Source organism: Ranitomeya variabilis, chromosome 5, assembly GCF_051348905.1.
Source record: "Ranitomeya variabilis isolate aRanVar5 chromosome 5, aRanVar5.hap1, whole genome shotgun sequence".
Classification (NCBI taxonomy): Eukaryota; Metazoa; Chordata; class Amphibia; order Anura; family Dendrobatidae; genus Ranitomeya; species Ranitomeya variabilis.
In genome coordinates, this window is record NC_135236.1 from 263,954,342 (window position 1) to 263,975,737 (window position 21,396).

General features: G+C 41.3%; 1 protein-coding gene across 2 annotated transcripts in view; it reads right to left on the reverse strand.

Annotated features, from left to right (window-relative positions):
- Nucleotides 1-21,396, reverse strand: part of ACSBG1 (acyl-CoA synthetase bubblegum family member 1) — a 110,841-nt gene that overhangs the window by 82,919 nt on the left and 6,526 nt on the right. Inside the window, exons 3-5 of one of the 2 annotated variants that reach the window (XM_077264209.1) lie at nucleotides 9,419-9,535; nucleotides 5,437-5,657; nucleotides 1,948-2,036 (exon numbers count right to left, since the gene is read on the reverse strand). In XM_077264209.1, coding sequence (XP_077120324.1) covers nucleotides 1,948-2,036; nucleotides 5,437-5,657; nucleotides 9,419-9,494 — 386 coding nt within the window. In that variant the 5' untranslated portion in view covers nucleotides 9,495-9,535. The remainder of the gene's footprint in view (nucleotides 1-1,947; nucleotides 2,037-5,436; nucleotides 5,658-9,418; nucleotides 9,536-21,396) is intronic. The other variant, XM_077264211.1, reaches the window with a different exon arrangement.

The following is a 21,396-nucleotide window of genomic DNA, read 5'->3' on the forward strand; positions in this document are numbered from 1 at the left end:
TGTGTATAAATAAGGCCAGATAATTGCAGAGACTTGATAGTTTATGCTACATTGTGTCTATGACATGCATAGTTGGTAGAGTTTTGGTGTGTCCAGAGATAAATTACTAAGTAAAATGTGCCATGTACCAGGAAGAATGTTTCTTATTTTGTAAATGAAGCTGAAACTTGTTTAGAAGAATTCAATTGTCGATATGAAAATATTTTTGACAACCATGCAAAGATATTTCTTCTTCTTCTTTCATAGGCAGATTATAATGAAGGCAATCTGGGCTACCGCCCGGGGCCCGTGGCTCTGGGGGGGTTCATCGCCAGATTACCCTCATTATAACGCACATATCTCAGCATGGAGCTTTCCTGTCACTGCACCGCCGATGATACAGAATGGCAGCGAAACTCCAGGGGAGCTCACGTCGCCTCTGCTGTGACGTCATCGCACTAGCATGTACGTGAAAGCCATTAGAAGTGGAGTCTTGGAGACCGGAGCAGAGCGCAGAGGAATGGGAGCGAGGTATGTCTGTATGTGTTTTTGTATGTTCACACTCTATCAATCACACTCCAACCTCTCTACCATGGCAAGACCAAAGAACTGTCTAAAGACACCAGAGACAAAATTGTAGACATGCGGAGACAAAATTGTAGACATGCCTAAGGCTGGGGTGGGCTGCAGGACCATAGGAAGTCAGATTGGTGAGAAGGCAATGACTATTAGAACAATTATTAGAAAATGGAAGAAACACAAGATGACTGTCAATCTTCCTCAGTCTGGGGCTCTCTGCAACATCTCGCCTCGTGGGGTAAGGATGATTCTGAGAAAGGTCAGAAATCAACCAAGAACTACATGGGAGAACTAGGTCAATGACCTGAAAAGAGCTGGGACAACAGTTTCAAACATTACCTGTACAAACACTACATTGTCATGGATTAAAATCCTGCAAGGCACGCATGACACCAAAATAAAACTTTTTTGTACCACCTCCACTCGCAGTGTTTGGAGGAAGAAGAAGGATGAGTTCAACCCCAAGAACACAGTCCCAACCGTGAAGCATAGTGGGGGAAACATCACACTTTGGATGTGCTTTTCTGCAAAGGGGACAGGATGACTACACCGTATTGAAGGGAAGATGGATGAGGTCATTTATCTCAATTTTTTGGCCAACAACCTTCTTCCCACACTAAGAGAATTGAAGATATGTCATGGCTGGGTCTTTCAGGATGGCAATAACCCAAAACACACAGCCAGGGCAACTAAGGAGTGGCTCTGTAAGAAGCATTTCAAGGAGTGGCCTAGCTAAACCTGAATCCAATAGAAAATCTTTGGAGGGAGCTGAGACTCAACATTGCCCAATGACAGCCACGAAACTTGAAAGATCTGGAGAAGATCTGAAAGGAGGAGTGGGCCAAAATCCCTGCTGCAGAGTGTGCAAACTTGGTCAAGAGGTACAGGAATCGTCTGACCTCTGTAATTGCAAACAGTTTTTGTACCAAATATTAAGTTCTGCTTTTCTATTGCATCAAATACTTATTTCATGCAATAAAATGCAAATTAATTATGTAAAAAATCATGCAGTGTGATTTTCTGGATTTTTTTTTTTACGATTCTGTCTCTCACAGATGAAGTGTGGGTACGATAAAAATTTCAGACTTTTCCCTTCTTTGTACTTGGGAAAACTTGCAAATCGGCAGTGTATCAAATACTTCTTTCCCCCACTGTAGCTATTCTTATAAGAAAGACAAAACCTCACTTTTTTAAATATTCAGGTTTATTAACCTCTTGGATTCACTGAAGGCACTGCAGTCAATAATAAAATTATCGTAAAAAATACAAATGATCTAATAGTTGTGGCACAGTGTACCATGCCTGCTGCTAAATCCGCTCAACACTAATCCTGCAGTGCTGCTGACCATTATTGTAGTGATTCCTGTTAAAGTAAAGAATGGTACTTACCCAGCAAACACTGTTCCAGCTGCTGAAATAAACCATTCTGGTGAATTAAAGCCAAGAATACCGACACTATAAAATTGCTTCAATCCCAGCTGCAAATAGAAAATACAAATGGCTTAGAAGACAGAATTAACTATCCTAAGACAGGATCACATACTGTAAATACTGTACATAATGTGTGTAATCGATTTGATATGTGTAGCACTATATCTGAAGGAGGACTATAGCTGTTCCACGATTTCTGCTAAGCAAACCATGGCTCTATGGGGTAAAACTTTTGGAGCACTCAGAAAGCACAGTAATCAGGAGAAATCACTTTTGATCAGGTTCAAAGTAGGAGAATATTTAATTGATTCCAGATATTGGCCAGTAACTGGAAGACTATGCAGTGTAAAGCATTATATTCCAACTTTACATATTACACTGTTCAGCCCCTTCTAAATATTTTTATTGTAGAACTAATGCTCGTGGACACAGACATATAGCACTGCTTGTAGCATAGAACACAATGCCTGACAAAGGCAACAGATGCTGTGGTAGCCATGCTGGTTCAGTATGCCTTCAATTTTGAATAAATCCCCAACAGTGTCACCAGCAAAGCACCCCCACACCATCACACCTCCTCCTCCATGCTTCACGGTGGGAACCAGGCATGTAGAGTCCATCTGTTCACCTTTACTGCGTCGCACAAAGACACGGTGGATGGAACCACAGATCTCAAATTTAGACTCATCAGACCAAAGCACAGATTTCCGCTGGTCTAATGTCCATTCCTTGTGTTCTTTAGCCCAAACAAGTCTCTTCTGCTTGTTGCCTGTCCTTAGCAGTGGTTTCCTAGCAGCTATTTTACCATGAACGCCTGCTGCACAAAGTCTCCTCTTAACAGTTGTTGTAGAGATGTGTCTGCTGCTAGAACTCTGTGTGGCATTGACCTGGTCTCTGATCTGAGCTGCTGTTAACCTGCGATTTCTGAGGCTGGTGACTCGGATAAACTTATCCTCAGAAGCAGAGGTGACTCTTGGTCTTCCTTTACTGGTGCGGTCCTCATGTGAGCCAGTTTCTTTTTAGCGCTTGATGGTTTTTGCCACTGCACTTGGGGACACTTTCAAAGTTTTCCCAATTTTTCTGACTGACTGACCTTCATTTCTTAGGCCGGTGTCACACTAGCAGTATTTGGTCAGTATTTTACATCAGTATTTGTAAGCCAAAACCAGGAGTGGAACAATTAGAGAAAAAGTATAATAGAAACATATGCACCACTTCTGCATTTATCACCCACTTCTGGTTTTGGCTTACAAATACTGATGTAAAATACTGACCAAATACTGCTAGTGTGACGGCAGCCTTAAAGTAATGATGGCCACTCCTTTTTCTTTACTTAGCTGCTTTTTTCTTGCCATAATACAAATTCTAACAGTCTATTCAGTAGGACTATCAGCTGTGTATCCACCAGACTTCTGCACAACACAACTGATAGTCCCAACCCCATTTATAAGGCAAGAAATCCCACTTACTAAACCTGACAGGGCACACCTATGAAGTGAAAACCATTCCCCGTGACTACCTCTTGAAGCTCATCAAGAGAATACCAAGAGTGTGCAAAGCAGTCATCAAAGCAAAAGGTGGCTACTTTGAAGAACCTAGAAAATAAGACATAATTTCAGTTGTTTCGCACTTTTTTGTTAAGTATATAATTCCACATGTGTTAATTCATAGTTTTGATGCCTTCAGTGTGAATGTACAATTTTCATAGTCATAAAAAAACAGAAAAATCTTTAAATGAGAAGGTGTGTCCAAACTTTTGGTCTGTACTGTATATGGTACATAATATATTTCCATCGAAAAACTAGAGACACATGATTTTGATGGAAAGCATACAGAGTCATTCACTATTATGAGTAGTGATGAGTGCAAGTTTTCGTTACTTGAGTTTGTGTAGGTTGCTCGGGTGTGCACCGAGTATCGCAGGTGCTCAAGTGAGATGTTCGAGTCCCTGCACCCGAATGTTTTCAAAAACAAAAGATGTGGGCGTTGCCCGAGTATGTCAGGTAATCCTCGCATGTTTTGTGGCTGTCTAACAGCCACAAAACATGCGGGCGCAGGGACTCGAAAATGTCACCCGTGATACTCTGTACAAACCTGACAAACCTACACAAACTCAAGTAACGAGAACTTGCATTCATCAATAATTATGAGGTTAACAGAGTCATTTTGGAATCCATCTGGCCTCCGTCCCAGCAGTGTTGATTTTTTCAGATGTGCACAAAACAGTGGCAGTCCACTCTAATATGGATGTCTGAAAAAGACACACACTGCCAAGAAGGGGGACCGATGGAGTCATAAGTGACTCTGTTGGTTTCCATTTCATAGAATGGCTTCATCAGGGATTCCGATAGAAAACCCAATGCTGTGCTCAGCGTAGAACAGTGACTATGTGTGAACCTATCCTCATCGACATGTATTGAGAATGGTCTGGTCTGTATACATTTTGACCAATAGGTCACTAAAGGCCATGAGTCATCTCTGCTAACTTACCTCTACAAATATACAGTATGGCCAGCTAATCTGACCCTACATGTGATCTGTATGTGGTGGAGAGAGTAAGATTAACTTTATTATTATCCAGGAAGAACAATGGGCATGGGTGTTTCAACTTAAACTACCTGATCCTTCTGACCCCCAAAATCATCTGTCAAGGAAGAGTCACAAGACCCCCATAAACAGTAGACGGTCAGCCGCCTCCCTCACTGCTTCTAATGTAGAGGCCTTAAGTCCATCTCATCCCTGTTTATCATGCAATTGAATGTTATTTCTTGCTGCCTGGTAACAGACATTTATAACATGAATATATTTCTCAATGCGTTATAGTAGGTTCAGACCACATTTTTCTTTAAAAGGTTGTCCGGATGTACAGTATTAATGACCTATCTACATGACAGGTCTTCAATAGCAGATTGGTGGGGATCTGGTACCTGACTCCTCCGCCTATTTTTTGCTCAGTGCAGCTTTGATCAAAGTGTAGCGCAGCTCCAATTCATTTGCATAAAAGCTGTGCCGCAGCAGCCAGCAATGGCTAACAGCAGACACAACACTTTGATCGGAGCAGCGCTTAGAAGCTGCGTTGAAAGTGTTTACATCTGGCCAGTAGCAGATAAAACAACAGCTGATCAGTGGGGACGTCAGATATTGGACCCCAACTAATCTGATATTAATGACCTATCATGGAGATAGGTCATCAATACTGTATGACCAGACAACCCTTTTAATAATAGGTATTTTTTATTGTATCAAAATGAACCTTAAAACAGAAAGCAACTGGACAAAAAGGAATCAGGCTCCTTTTTGTATGTCCAACTGATAAACATGATACAAACGGATCCGATTTTTGTACAAGAGAATACATAGCAGCTGTATGCAGCAGGAGAGGCATCATATTCCAAAGGTACCCTTTTCCTGATCTTGAGAGAAAAACAGCACTTGTAATAATCTCACCTTCAGAAATGCCTTGGCAGATTGACGACATAGCTGATAATATTCCTTGAACGTAATATGTTCCCACACGCCATTCTTCTTACTTGAAAGTGCATTTAGAGAGCCATATTTATCCACTGAGTCCAAAAACATTTCATGCACAGTTACAGGTGTCTGTGGACAGGAGGAGTCAATTCGAAGTCGAACTGACCCATCGGCTACTGTGGTCCATAATTTCTCTTCTGCGCATAATGAAATATAATATAATAAAATAATATGGTAAAAAGCATGGTTAAAATGATCTGCTTATACACAAAATAACACATAAAGAGGAAACAAAGTATTAAAATGTTATTCCCCCAAAAGTAAAATTATCCCCATCATGAATAGAGCATAGGAGCGCATATGTGGTCTCTATTCATTGTCAGTTCGTCTAGCGGATATAGCCGAGCGCAGTGCTTGACAGAACCATATGTGATGAATGGATTGGAGGCTGGGCATGCACACTTCCGCTCGATGCACAACGAGATGCAGAGCCCCACTTCCCAGGATCGCTGGGGGACTCAGCTACCGGACCCCTAGCAATCAGCAAGTTATCGCCTATCATATGAATCTTTGTTACCTTCACTGCTCCTCTGAGAATTATATTTTGTTGCTTTTCAAAAATCCCCATATGGTTCCAGAGATATAGGACTTTTTATTTAGTGCTAATTTTTAAGTTTTTTTTACCAAAGGGGAAAGCGCACAGGGTATTAATGGCGTGCATCTAAAGACACGCCCCAGAGTCCTGTGAGCCACGCCCTATTACTAAAGACAATAAAAATTAGCACTAAATAAAAAGTTTTATACCTCTGTCACTAAGGGGTCAAATCCTCCATACAGTTCCAGAGCGAAATGACAAGGCCAAATTTTTAAAATCTAACCAGTGTCACTTTATGTGGTAATAAGTCTGGAAAGCTTTAACGGATCCAACTGATTCGGAGACAGTTTTTCATGACATATTGTACTTCATGATAGTGGTAACATTTGTTCAATATGACTTGATGTTTGTGAAAATATTGGAAACTTGGCGAAAATTTTACAGTGTTCAAACTTTGAATTTTTATGCCTTTAAAGCAGAGAGTTATGTCACACAGAATGGTTAATAAATAACATTTGCCACATGTCTACTTTACATGTGCATCATTTTTGATACAGAAGTTTTTGTTAGGAAGTTAGAAGGGTTAAAAGTTGTTCAGCAATTTCTAATTTTTCCAACAAAATTTACAAAACCATTTTTTTAAAAAAACCACATCACATTTGAATTGACTTTTAGGGACCTATGTATGTGACAGACAATACCCAAAAGTGACACCATTCTAAAAACTGCACCCTTCAAAATACTCAAAACCACATTCAAGAAGTCTATTAATCCTTTTGATGCTTCACAGTACCTGAAAGTGCGAACGTCTCAACTTCTGGGCAGTAAAATGTGATAATGATCCTAAGACAGAGGTTTAGGAAACAATCTATTCACAAATAGGTCATCACATTAAAGGAGTTGTCCCTACTAGAACAACCCCTTCTTGATCAAAATGTTTGGCCCCCATAAAATAATAAAGCCTATACTCACCTGCAATGCCGTCGCAGTTCCCGCGGTGTTGGCACTCGTGGTCCCAGGACTTACGTTTGGTTGTGGTGACATGTGACGCCGTCACCCAATCAGCGACAGAGTCACTGTGTCTGCTTTCGGACAAATCGAACATGCAGTTGATCTCAGACTTTCTCTTCCTGCTCAGTTTGACAGAAGGCGGGAACATCTACTTGATCCAATGTCCTTGTAAGGATTCCAGACTTTCCTTTGTGCCTGCTCGCCCTGATCCAAGATGGAGTCTTGTATCTCGCCCTGTCACGGAACTTCCTGTCTGTCCTAATTATTTAAGTCCGGGTCATGTGTTCTCCTGTGCCTGAGTATTTTGTGCTGTTGGCTCCTGGGCTTCTGCCTGTTTGCTGGAGAACCCCCTGCTTCTGCTGTTCATTACTCGGTTGTCTGCCTCGCCACGTTCAGCTGCCTTCCATCTCCTGTGTGCTCCTGGATCCTGACCAGGGTTGTCTTGGGTGCTCCTCTCGCCTCTGGAACTGCTGTGACGGGCAGCACACCAGTGGAAGGATCACCTTTGTTTGCAAGACTTTTCCTAGTGTTGTGCCTCCTTGCACAACCTCACCAGATGAGCAAGATTAAAGTAGTACTTCTCTCACCAAGAGAGATTTACTCATCTGGTACGCTTAGATAGCACTCTCTCTCTTTTTCCCCTCATCCTCTTTTTCCCAGGACTTCATTCTCACAACGCACCATCTGCGTATTATTGAACTACCACAAACAAGTACTGTCCGCACGTGTGATCAAGTTATTGCTGGACTTCCTCATTTAAGTATTGTGTGCATTCCCATTACACTTTTGGTGGATTCTTGCGTTTAAGTACTGTGTGCATTCACACTAATATTCTTACTGGACTTCCTCGTTTAAGTGTCTTCTTCGCTCCCGCGTCATATCCTTGCTGGACTGGTTCGTACTAGCGGTCGCGCCGTGCTATTCAGTTTGTTGTGATTTACTATATTGTGCTGTGCGCCTCGTTTCAATTGCAGGAATATCTGTGTTAGTTCTGTTTGCATTTCTATTTTGCTAAATACTCTTTTTTGCTGCAGCTTTGTTCTCAGACTGGTTTTATCCCACGCTATCAGATTCCTTAGCACCTACATACCGTATATACTCGAGTATAAGCCGACCCCCCTAATTTTGCCACAAAAAACTGGGAAAACTTAATGACTCGAGTATAAGCCTAGGGTGGGAAATGCAGCAGCTACGGGTAAATTTCAAAAATAAAAATAGATACCAATAAAAGTAAAATTAATTGAGACATCAGTAGGTTAAGTGTTTTTGAATATCCATATTGAATCAGGAGCCCCATATAATCCTGCATAAAGGTTAATAATGACCCCATAAGATGCTTCATAGACACATTTGCCCAATATAATGCTGCACAAATGTTGATTATGGCCCCATAAGATTCTCCATAAAGATATTTGCCCCATATAGTGATGCACAAACCTTGATTATGGCCCCATAGATGCTCCATACAGACACTTGCCCCATTTGCTGTTGCTGCGATTAAAAAAAAAAAAAAAATCACATACTCACCTCTCCGTCGCTCAGGCCCCCGGCACTTTCAATATTCACCTGAATTCGTTCCGGCGCCGCTCCATCTTCAGTGTCTTCTGCCCTGACGTTTAGCCAGAGGGCGCACACTAACTACGTCACCGCACCCTCTGCCTGAGCGTCACTGCAGAAGACGCTGAAGATGGAGCGGCGGCTGGAACGAGGAGCAGGTGAATATCGTGCTGTGCTCCCCTCCCCGTTATACTCACCTGCTCCTGGCGCGGTGCAGTCCCTGCTTCCCCGGCGCCACATCTTCTTCCTGTACTGAGCGGTCACCGTTACCTCTCATTACAGTAATGAACATGCGGCTCCACCTCTATGGGAGGTGGAGCCGCATATTCATTACTGTAATGAGCGGTACCACGTGACCGCTCAGTACAGGAAGAAGCTGGGGCGCCGGGCAGCCAGGGACCTGCAGGGACCACGCCGGGAGCAGGTGAGTATAATTAGACAGCCCCCCGCTCCCCCTCCCCTGCCGACCCCTGGGTATGACTCAAGTATAAGCCGAGAGGGGGACTTTCAGCCCCAAAAAATGGGCTGAAAATCTCGGCTTATACTCGAGTATATACGGTAATTGTTACAGTCCTTCTTGCACATTTACAGGCTGAGAGACCAAGGAGCCGTGGAGATAATTACACACAAGGCACTGAGTAAGCTTTACCTCACAGATTCCAAATTTTCGGGATATTTGACTCTGCCATCTAAATGAATTAAACATTAATTTGCCTATGCAATTTTTTTTTTTTAAACTGTAATTAGATACAGACAACAGTTAACATTTCGGCATTCTCCAATTATTACTATTACCGCTATTACTCTCTTCACCTTTAAGAGAGGTTGCGCTGGAAACTTCCAGGATTGCTTCAGCATCAGGGGAGTCCATGGCCCTTAGGATCTAACCTGCAGATTATACCAGGGAAATAACTACAAGAAATGGAGGAAATGAAATGATTTACTTTAAAATACATTACATATATTATTACATTGATTTATCATAAACACAAATATGATTAGCTTTATACATTTTAGTTGGAAAAGAGAGATATTTATGGCAGTGGTCACATCCCCTGTCCATCTGTCCTACTTGGCCATATGCACATTATAATCCAAACTAAAGATTACCTGTACTGATGGCCTCAAGCAGTCCTTGTACTGAATGGACTGCAATTTGTTTGCTGGCTGCCTTATACAACTACATTTCCACTGAAGGGACAGGCCCACACTGCTGTTTGCTGGGGTTGCCAGGAGTAGGACCAAGGGCGATCATTTGATTGCACTGGAGACCGCATTTTTAAAGCTCTCATAGAAAAATAGAAGAATAGTAGAAGAATAATGCCATTAGTTAGTTAGTCCAATGTCTTCAATCAGATAAATCCACATTTTTCTTAATATGCTAAGATCTACGGGCGGGACAGAGATTTCGCCACGAATATGCCTCCAGAGCTTATTTTAAATGAAGGGTGGAGTTACCAGTATGAGACATGTAGATCAGGAGAGCAGACTGTCAGTCATTATATGTCTCACACTAGTAAATCCTCTTTTCATTAAAATAAGCTCTGTAGGCAGATTCTCATGCAGATCAGTGTCCGGCCTATAGATCTTAGCAGCTTATTTACAGTAAATATTAAAAAAAATGTGGATTTCCCTGGAATAAGACATCGGATCACAGATACTGCATCATAGTGCCATTTATTTAACTTTCTAAACTTTCTATGACCTACATGCCTAAATAGATGAGTTAGGAGGGTTCATCCTACTGACGGATTCCTTTGAACATATGGGAAATTTATAGAAATGATTGACAATTACCAATTACTACTTGCATTGGTGATAACAATCTCATGGATTATATGAGATGTCTGTGTGTGTGCACATGATAATGAGATTCATATAAAATTTACTCTACAAATTGTGCTGCAAAGATATGAGATATGCATTGTATATAAAAGGTAAGTCGTCTTTTCAAGGCCATAGTACATTTCAAGGCCTATCTATTATCAGTTAATTTCATGTACTGGTTCTTGACAGTATGTTTTCTCCTCAATTGTGTTCACTTATGAGCACTGCACGTTATCACAGTGTTCCCACCAAGAAGTACAAGAAAAAAACTCAATAGGATTGTTTGTCTTAGTTAAGACCTTGGGATTAATTCATTCTCAACCCTTGAACAAAGTAATAAATAATGCATCTCTCTAGCTTTGATTGTTCTTTTTTAATGAAAGACAAACTGGATTCAATTTCTAAAGTTAGATTTGTCTACATATTTTTCTTTTAGATTATTAGTTTTGTAATCTAACATTACTTTTCTAATATATATATATATATATATATATATATATATATATATATATATATATATATATATATTGTGAAGAAGTGACCCCTGTTACAGCTAGGGGGCGCTGTGTGTGCTCCTCGGGATATGCCTGGAGGCGTATCTGTGATTATAATGATGGTGAAACTGTGAAAGTGACTGGCAGAGTTGTAAATGGCCGATATGTGTCGCAGAGGGAGTCTGCGCTATAAGCCTTAAGTAATGTTGTTCTGGGACCTGTTGTCCCACAAGTATTTGTATAATAGTCAAGGGAGGCTTACTGGGCTAGTTCAAGAGCTGGACGGGTCGGACTAGCCACACACAACTGCCATCTATGGTAGTGATTACAAGTACATAATGTGATCATGGTGTGGTCACATGGTGGTGTAGTGGTCTCGGTAATAAAGACTGTGTAGATCCTGGACGGCTTGTGTGTTGGGAAGTCCTGTGTGTGGACTGGATAACTGAATAGCGCACTGGGAGGCTGTGGATCTGAAGACTGGTGTGTTGGGAGATCCTGGTAGTAGGATCGGATCCCTGATAAAGCACACTTAGAGACTTGTGTGTTGGACGGTCCCAGGTGGGGACAGATATTCTGAATAGCGCACAGATTGGCCTGTGTTGGAAGTCCTGGAAGTAGGATTCCTGAATAGCACAACCTGTGTTGGAAGTCCTGGGACTAGGATTCCTGAGGAGCAAATGGGAAGGAGTGGAGGCAGAGTCTGAAACGGCACTGCATTGGGGGAGCTACAGCCCATCTGAGGATCTGGACTGTCAGGTGGCCTAGTGAGCAAGGCATTGTCTGAGATGGTGATCCCAGGTCAGCAGCTTCCCCGAGAGAGAGAGAGGACTGACAGGAGTCAGCGTGTGGAGCAGGAGCTCCTGGAAGGTAACCCAGAGTATGGGGAACTGTGTGCACTGACAGGAGGTCAGTAATGAACTGTGTGGTCTCACACGGTAACTGGATGGAGTAAGGTCCAGCATGTTTATAGACTGGAACCTAATGTCTTGTGTTGGTGCCTGTTGTGCTCCATGGACATTAATGAACTGTTTGGCGTGCGGTCGGCCACGGTAACTGGACAAAGTGGTCCGGCGTGTTTACTGACTGCGCTTCAAAGCCGTATATAAAGTATCAAAGTTAAAATGTATATAAATGAGCTATGTGTTAGGCCTGTGATGTGCAACATGGCCTGCAGTGCGGTTTATGCTGCCTAAAGTAAACCGGATGGACTGCTTTTGTGAGAAAAACGTGCCTGTGTGACTGAATCCCGTTGCTAAGAGAGTGTCCCCCAACACATGCAGTAAGCGCTATCTCACAATATATATATATATATATATATATATATATATATATATATATATATATATATAAAAGTACTTAGAGAGCATTCTAATGGCATCACCTAGTTGCCAGTCATGATATTTGAAATGTTTTTTCCTCCAGCTACAGAAGATTAGAATTGATCTGGTTCAGTTGAACATTGAAATGGAAATGGAAAATCAAAACTGAATCCCACTGGAAAAAATGGTTGTTACGTGACATCACTTTTTTTGACATAACAGTTTTGTGTGTAAAACCAGACCATAGCCTGAAATGGGTTGTTCAGGCCTGTGATGAGAGTCTGCAGTCACTTTACATGACTGCAGACTTCTGTTCATCACAGTGAGCGCACTGCATGTTGTTAGGATTCTCCAGTGGCTGGTCATGTGACCGCAAGTAAACAGTCCGACTAGAGCGAGGCCGTGCACGTCTAGTCGACACATGACCGCATGTATGTAAATCGCATACTTGCAGTCATGTGACAGCTCTAGGAGAATCTTGACAGCGTGGGTTGTAAACTTTCATCATGAGCCTGAACAATCCCTTTAAGGTTGCAGGCATGTGATTGATTTTTCATTAAGGCTACGTTCACATTTGCGGTTGGCGCCGCAGCGTCGGGCGCTGCAGCGTCACCGCATGCGTCCTGCGCCCCTATATTTAACATGGGGGCGCATGGACATGCGTCGCACTTGCGTTTTGCGCCGCATGCGTCCCTGCGGCGCCCGCGTCCGGGCGCAGAGGACGCAGCAAGTTGCATTTTTGCTGCGTCCAAAATCAATGAAAAAAAGGACGCATGCGGCGCAAAACGCAGCGTTGTGCATGCGTTTTTCTGCGTTTTTGTTTGCGTTGTGCGTTGCGGCGCCGACGCTGCGGCGCACAACGCAAATGTGAACGTAGCCTTAGAACTGATTATTGCCATCGTACAGCAAGATGCACAATATTCTCCAACATACAGGCAAATTGAGCAATGTATTTCATGATAAACTAAGCCTCCTAGCTTTTTGCTTAGTGGTACACCAGGTTTCATCGATTTGCATCAATAACTGCAGACACGGACATTTTGTAGTTAAGTGTGGCTTCCTCAAGGGAAAGAAGAAGTGGATTAATCTGTCCGGATTCGTGTCCTTTTTATGTACATAATAGATTAGAAATACCTTTCACATGAGCCGATGCGTCCGAGGAATGGCGTCCGGAAGCAGCAGCCACGCATGGGCGGCTATCCGGGACCAGGAAGCCGTAACCACGGAAGCTGACATAGAGACGGCAGTCGGAGGCAGGAACCCACGCATCCTATTCCCCCTACTCACCCCTTTCTTAAACTCTTAGTACTAATGCCCTTTCCCCTTTGAAAAGTCCCTTAGTACTGATTGGCCTAAGTATAATAATATTTGAAAAACAACATATATATAACGCAAGAACAAAACCGATAAAAATCGAGAAAGGCAATGCACATAAAATATCCCATTTTATTATATATATTGCTCCCTTTAGATGTAGGAACAAATGAAATATATTGTTTTTGTGAAGTTTATCTGAGAGAATATATCATGTGCAGCGCCGTTTGTGATGTAAACTAACACAGTGGAGTAGTGAAAAATATATAAATAGTCAAAACGACGTCATCATAGTTGAAATAACAGTGACACAAGTGAAAAATACAACATATCTATTTTTTATAGTAACCAGTAAATAATAGTTCCTCATTTAGGCCATTAGGTGCCAAACTGTTCTATTTGAAAATCCATTTAGACTCTCTTCTGAGTAGTTCATCAGTACAACAGCCACCTCTGATTGAAGTTTCAACCTTATCCACTACCATAATACATAAATGTCCAGGAGCACCATTGTGATGTACTAGAAAATGATTGGCCAATGACGTGATTGGTTGGCCCAACGCCTTGTTCTTTCGTGCACATGCAATATTGCAGACGTGATGTTGAATGCGTCAATGAAGTTCTTGGTCTGTCTGCCCCACATATATCTTGGGGCAGCTACAAACAAGAACATATATCACATTTCTTGTTCGACAGTTCGAATAAAAATTCGTATGAACCTGCCCTGGAAAGACTGAAACGGAAATGTTTCTATTTGAAACAACATACGGATGAATAGTACATCCTCCACAAAGGTATGTGCCAACAAGTTTGACCTCCCTTCCCAAAGATTGTGTTGGGCGCTCTAAAGTGACTGGAACATAATGAGCCTTTAAGGTTTTTAGCCTGTTTTGCAATAAGCTTTGGGCGATCACTAATGAAAGGAACAATTCTTGCTTCACTCAGTAATATGTTCCCATTCTTTCTCAAGATACCATAGATCTCTGTCCAATGATTATTGTACGGGGTAATGATGTTGGTACTTGAGAGTCCATTTCTGGGTTTAGATTTCAATAATTAACTTCGTTCTTTATGTGCCGATGCTTGAAAGGCCTGTGCAATGATTCGTTTAGGATAACCCCTTTCTTTAAAGCAGGATGTGAGAGATCTTGCCTCCTTATGGAAACGATCCTCTTCACTGCAGTTACGTCTTACATCATTTACAGGTATTCACAGTACACGATTCTGTCTCTTTCCCTGCGTTCTTGTTCTTGCCACTAAGCTCGCTTCAGGGATGAACCGCACCATTCGGTTCCTCAGCGTTCTACCTGGCCAGGCTCAAGTTGTTCCCTCAGCCGTTTCACCGCGGCATCTGCCCACGCCATAAGCTGCCACATGATAAGTGACCTGCCCGTACTGCTTAGTCTTCCTGTAGCAACTGCAGTCCCACTTATACTGCACCACTAGCACTGCTGCACTGTTTCTACTGCTGAGGTTCCACCCAGAAAATAGATGGCCGAGCCCTTTCCTTGTGGCAAACGTTATGTGACATGGTACTGCCCAGGGGCTATAGAGCCCTTTCTGCGCTCAAAGGGCACCTTGGGCCTCACTGACTCTGCCAGGAAGTCTTCCCTGCCTTATAGACCGTGCCCCTCCTATGTTTAACCATTTCAACTAGGTACCATAATGCCCCCATCTAGTGGCCAATTGTAAACGCTGCACTTTCCCTATCTAAACACACATATATATATAGTTCAACAGCAGCAACAAATATTTCTACATAAATACACAGTAATATACATCATTAATAATACTTAAAGCCAGGACGTCACTTGAAGAGGTTAACGCAAGAAAGGCTAAACTTTGGCAACCCCCTACATATACCTGAGGCATTTCATCAGAGGGTATTGACCCTATATGTCCCAAATCACACGGACACTTTGCTGCTTCAGACTATGGACGACTAAAAGCTAAGTAGTCATGCTTTAAACCCTCAGTGACGGAGCCAAATTTTTGAAATCTGACCAGTGTCACTTTATGTGGTAATAACTCTGGAATGCTTCAACAAATCCCAGTGATTTTGAGACTGTTTTTTCATGACACATTATACTTTATGATAATGGTAAATTTAGGTCAATATGTTTTGCGTTTATTAATAAAAAGTGTCAAAAATTTTAGAAAAATGTTAAAAAATGTGCACTTTTCTAAATTTGAATGATTATCTCTTTAATCCAGATGGTCATACCACAGCAAACCATTAATAAATAACATTTCCCACATGTCGGCTTTATATCAGCACCATTTGTACAATGTTATTTTATTTTGTTATCATTTTAGGAGGTTTAGAAATGTAGCATCGATTTTTCATATTTTCAAGGAAATTTACAACATTTCTTTTTTTAAGGGCCTATCCATGTTTAAAGTGACTTTAGGGGTCCTATATATTGGAAAAACCCCAAACGTGAAACCATTTTAAAAACAGCACCCCCTGACATATTGAAAACTGCTGTCAGTCAGTTTGTTAACCCTTCAGGTGCTTTACAGGAATTAATGCAAAGTGACTTGACAGAAATGAAAATGTGTATTTTTACCACCTAAATGTCTCTAACTTCTGAACAGATCACTACAGCAGTCAGACTCTAAGGTCACTATTTGGTTGTGAATTGCCATGGCAAACATCAGGACCACACAATCATGATCTGAGGGCACCAGTTTGGATAAAGAGGAAGCCCCCACACTCTTTTAACCATTTATAATGATGTAGTCACTATCGACAGCAGCATCTAAGGGGTTAAACAGATTTGGATGGTGCAAACACTGATAATGGCTGATACAGCAAGTTGTCAGCTATAGTGGACAGCCAACAGCTGCGGGATTTTCACCTGTATGGGGAGGCTGTTCTCTTATATCCCAGGTCAGTTAAAAGACGTATTGGCGGTCATTAAAGGGTTAAATATCTCACTCCTGATGAACCTCGGAAGAGGGGAAACACGTCGAGTGGCATTATGAGCGTTATGAGGATATAGAGCTTGTGGTTTTCTAATCCTTCCCTGTAGCTATAATATTAATCTACTTTACCACATGGATTGTTGAGCAAGATTGAGTGCCATCTTCCACTCCTCCTGTTGTGCTTTTTTTGTACTGCACCCATTGTACTAAGTGGGTTTTATTACCTCCTTGTGTGTAATTTTGCATACCATACCTTATGCTGCTCTATAACTGACTCTCAAGTCTTTTATTTCCACATTGGAATCCCTTTTTATGTTAGTCTATCACTGTCTACCTCCACTGAAATGCGCCATAATGGGCATGTCAGCAGAGTTATCTTTTATGTCTTTGTAAAGCACTAAGCAATTTATTCCCTATCTCCCCTCCTCATCACTTTATTTCCCAACACATCAGTTCATAGAATCATAGAATGGTAGAGTTGGAGGGGACCTCCTGGGTCATCAGGTCCAACCCCCTGCTCAAAGCAGGATTCACTAAATCATCCCAGACAGGTGTCTGTCCAGGCTATGTTTGAAGACTTCCATTGAAGGAGAACTCACCACCTCTCGAGGCAGACTGTGCCACTCATAGATCACCCTAATTATCAAAAAGTTTTTTCTAATATCTAATCTGTGTCTCCTCCCATTCAATTTCATCCCATTGCTTCGAGTCTTTCCAGGTGCAAATGAGAATAAAGATGATCCTTCTACAATGTGACAGCCCTTGAGATATTTGTAGACAGCTATTAAGTCTCCTCTCAGTCTTCTTTTTTGCAAGCTAAACATTCCCAAATCCTGTAAATGTTCCTCATAGGACGTGGTTTGCAGACCGGTCACCATTCTGGTCGCTCTTCTCTGAACACTTGCTCCAGTTTGCTGATGTCTTTTTTAAAATGCGGTGCCCAAAACTGAACACAGTATTCCAGATGAGGTCTGACCAAAGAGGAGTAGAGGGCAATAATGACTTCACGTGATCTAGACTGTATGCTTCTGTTAATACATCAAAGAATTGTATTTGCCCCTTTTGCTGCTGCATCACACTGTTGACTCATGATCAGTCTGTGATCTATTAGTATACCCAAGTCTTTTTCACATGTGCTGTTGCTTAGCTCTATTCCTCCCATTCTGAATATGCATTTTCATTTTCATTGCCCAGACGTAGCACTTTGCATTTTTCCCTGTTAAAAACCATTCTGTTAGTTGCTGCCCACTGCCCCAGTTTATTTATATCTTTTTGAATCCTCTCTCTCCTCTAGTATTAGCTATCCCTCCTAGCTTTGTGTCATCAGCAAATTTAATCAGTTTACCCTCAATTTCTTCATCTAAATCATTGATAAAGATATTGAACAATACAGGGCACAGGACAGAGCCCTGTGGTACCCCACTTGAGACATTCTTCCAACTGGATGTGCAGCCATTTACGACCACTCTTTGGGTCCGATCACTAAGCCAGTTATGAATCCACCTAACAGTTGCCTTATCCATTCTATACTTAGTTATTTTTTCAATAAGGATTGTGTGAGATACTTTGTCAAATGCTTTGCTGAAGTCAAGATATACTATATCTACAGCATTTTCCTGATCCACCAAGTCAGTGATTCTGTCATAGTTCAGAACAAGAGGGATAGCCGCAGACGATCGGGGGCGCCAATCTCGCTATTATATGGTGCCAACCCCTGCAGCCAGGCAAGCAAATATATATAGGAGTAACTAGGGTGATATTTCTATACCTAGACCAGCCTGGAAATATTACATGACAAAGATACGTATGTCATTGTATAGACTCCTTTGAACAGATTATCATATCTTGGATGTAATAATATCCCTTTTTACATATCTACTGACATAGACAATTTCTACACTTTTCTTGTCTATAATCTTCTGCTCCCCTTTTCCATCTAGGGCCTTGCAGGGCCAGCCGGGTGAGCCGTCGACAAGCGGGGGTGCCAATGCGCAGGGACCAACTTCTGCTGGTAGGTAAGGCAACTCAGTGATAATACAGGAGCAGGCACCTCCCTGTGGTTTTCATAATAGTGTCCAAGTATATATTTTTTGGTGGTGGTGTGTTTATTCACGTTCTGTACGATATATACATATATTATTGGAAAAATTAAAAGTTATATTTTATTTACCAAGATACAGTATAGAGTCTACAGTGAGCTACTTGTTAGACACATGGGGAAAATTGTTGGTACCCCTCGTTTAATGACAGAAAAAACCACAATGTTCACAGAAATAACTTGAATCTGACAAAAGTAATAATAAATAAAAAAAACTATGAAAATGAACAAATGAAAGTCAGACATTGCTTTTCAACCATGCTTCCACAGAATAAAAAAAATAAAACTCATGAAATAGGCCTGGACAGAAATGCTGGTACCCTTAAAGGGAACCTGTCACCCCCAAAATCGAAGGTGAGCTAAGCCCACCGGCATCAGGGGCTTATCTACAGCATTCTGTAATGCTGTAGATAAGCCCCCGATGTATCCTGAAAGATGAGAAAAAGAGGTTAGATTATACTCACCTGGGGGCGTTCCCGCTGCAGTTCTGGTCCGATGGGTGTCGTGGTCCGGTCCGGCGCCTCCCATCTTCTTACGATGATGTCCTCTTCTTGTCTTCACGCTGCGGCTCCGGCACAGGCGTACTTTGTCTGCCCTGTTGAGGGCAGAGCAAAGTACTGCAGTGTGCAGGCGCCGGGAAAGGTCACAGAGGCCCGGCGCCTGCTTATATGCTGCTTACTATTCAACCCTTTTTTAACAAGCCATTACAAGAGTGCAATAGAGCATTTGACTCATTATATTCTGGAATCTCAATCTAAATAATTGAATGCATTAGGATATTAGAGCACCATATCTATATAACTATGGTGATTTGATCCTCTTCTTGGTACAAATTATCATGATTTACCTCAATGCCTGATAAAATATATAGATGAACTTTTGAAATATTTTGATCGGTATAAATTCATATGACTAAGTGCCTCTTTTTCTATCTATCCTTGTATAATGGATGTATCAGTGTCTTTTTCTAACAGAGTCCCCTACATGACATTTTGTTAGTGTACTCATTTTAATTGTCTGTAAACCAACAAATTTATAACTTTTATATAGGATCTCTTCGTTGAGCTGTAGTTTTTCTTTAATTACTTCACGGTACACTCCCTTGTGTAATGTAATTCTTGTAGAAGTGCCCATTCACTAAAATAATATCCGGGCTTCGGAACTAGTGTGATTAATTCATGCTTGAAGGTTGCCTTTTCCAGATGGCATGTTTCAGCTCTTTCCAAAGATGCTCAATAGGATTTAGGTCAGGGCTCATAGAAGGCCACCTCTGAATAGTCCAATATTTTCCTCTTAGCTATTCATGGGTGTTTTTAGCTGTGTGTTTTGGATAATTATCCTGTTGCAAGACCCATGATCTGTGACTGAGACCAAGCTTTCTCACAATGGGCATTACATTTCTCTCTAGAATCCCTTGATAGTCTTGAGATTTCATTGTACCCTACACAGATTCTAGACACCCTGTGCCAGATGCAGCAAAGCAGCCCTGGAACATAGCAGAGCCTCCTCCATGTTTCACAGTAGGAACAGTGCTCTTTTCTTTATATGCTTCATTTTTCCTTCTGTGAACATAGAGCTGATGTGCCTTGCTGAAAAGTTCAATTTTTGTCTCATCTGTCCATAGGATATTCTCCCAGAAGCTTTGTGGCTTGTCAACAAGGGGTGTGCGCGTTGTTTGTGACTCCACTACGCTGGATTTTAAAGGTATATTGCCAAAAAAAAGTGCTTTTATATATTTGTGGGAATTTTTGTCTGCTATTTTGCACCCTCACTATCCTATATGGATTCATATTAATGGTTAAAGTCCTTTCCACCATTTTGTTTTTTCACTATGAGTTAAGTCTCATTTATTTTGTCTTTTTTATGCACCTTTTTTCACTTTATATTGCGCTGAGATTTGTATCTAATTTCATTTCACATCCACAATTACTTTTTTTGCATTTGTTTTTATTATATGCATCCCAAAAATTCCCTAAGCATTATATAATTTTTTTTTGGGTCCCTTATATGATTATTTTGTCAGCAACATAGATACAAATTATATTATCCTCTGATACGGTTTTCATTTTAAGTTTTTTAACTTGTGTATGATTGATGTATACTTTTGCTGGAGTATTTGTCCAGATGCGTGCACACATTTTTTCTTTTAATTTGTATTACTGTTTGCCAATGTATATTTAATAAAGGCAATTTTATATTCATATTTTGTGTCTGATACTTAAGTCCATTTTTTGGGGGGGTTGCTTTTGTTTGTGGCTTGTCAACATGTAGTTTGGAAAATTACAGTCTGACTTTTTTATGATTTTTTTTCAACAATGGTGTCCTCCTTGGTGGTCACCCATGAAGTTCACTTTGGCTTATACAATGACAGATGGTGCGATCTGACACTGATGTTCCCTGAGCTTGAAATTCACCTATAATCTGTTGAGAAGTTTTTCTGGGCTCTTTTGCTACCCTTCGTGTTATTCATCTCTTTGATTTCTCATCAATTTTCCTTCTGCAGCCACATCCAGAGAGGTTGTCTACAGTCCCATGGATTTTACACTTCTGAATAATATGTGCAACTGTAGTCACAGAAACATCTAGCTGCTTGGAGATGATTTTATAACTTTTACCTTTAACATGTTTGTCTATAATTTTCTTTCTAATCTCCCGAAGCAACTCTTTCCTTCGCTTCCTCTGGTCCATGTTGATTGTGATACACACCATGTCACCAGTGAACATCTGTAGCCCTTTATATAGGCCCACTCACTGATTCCAAGATTGTAGACACCTGTCATGCTGGTTAGT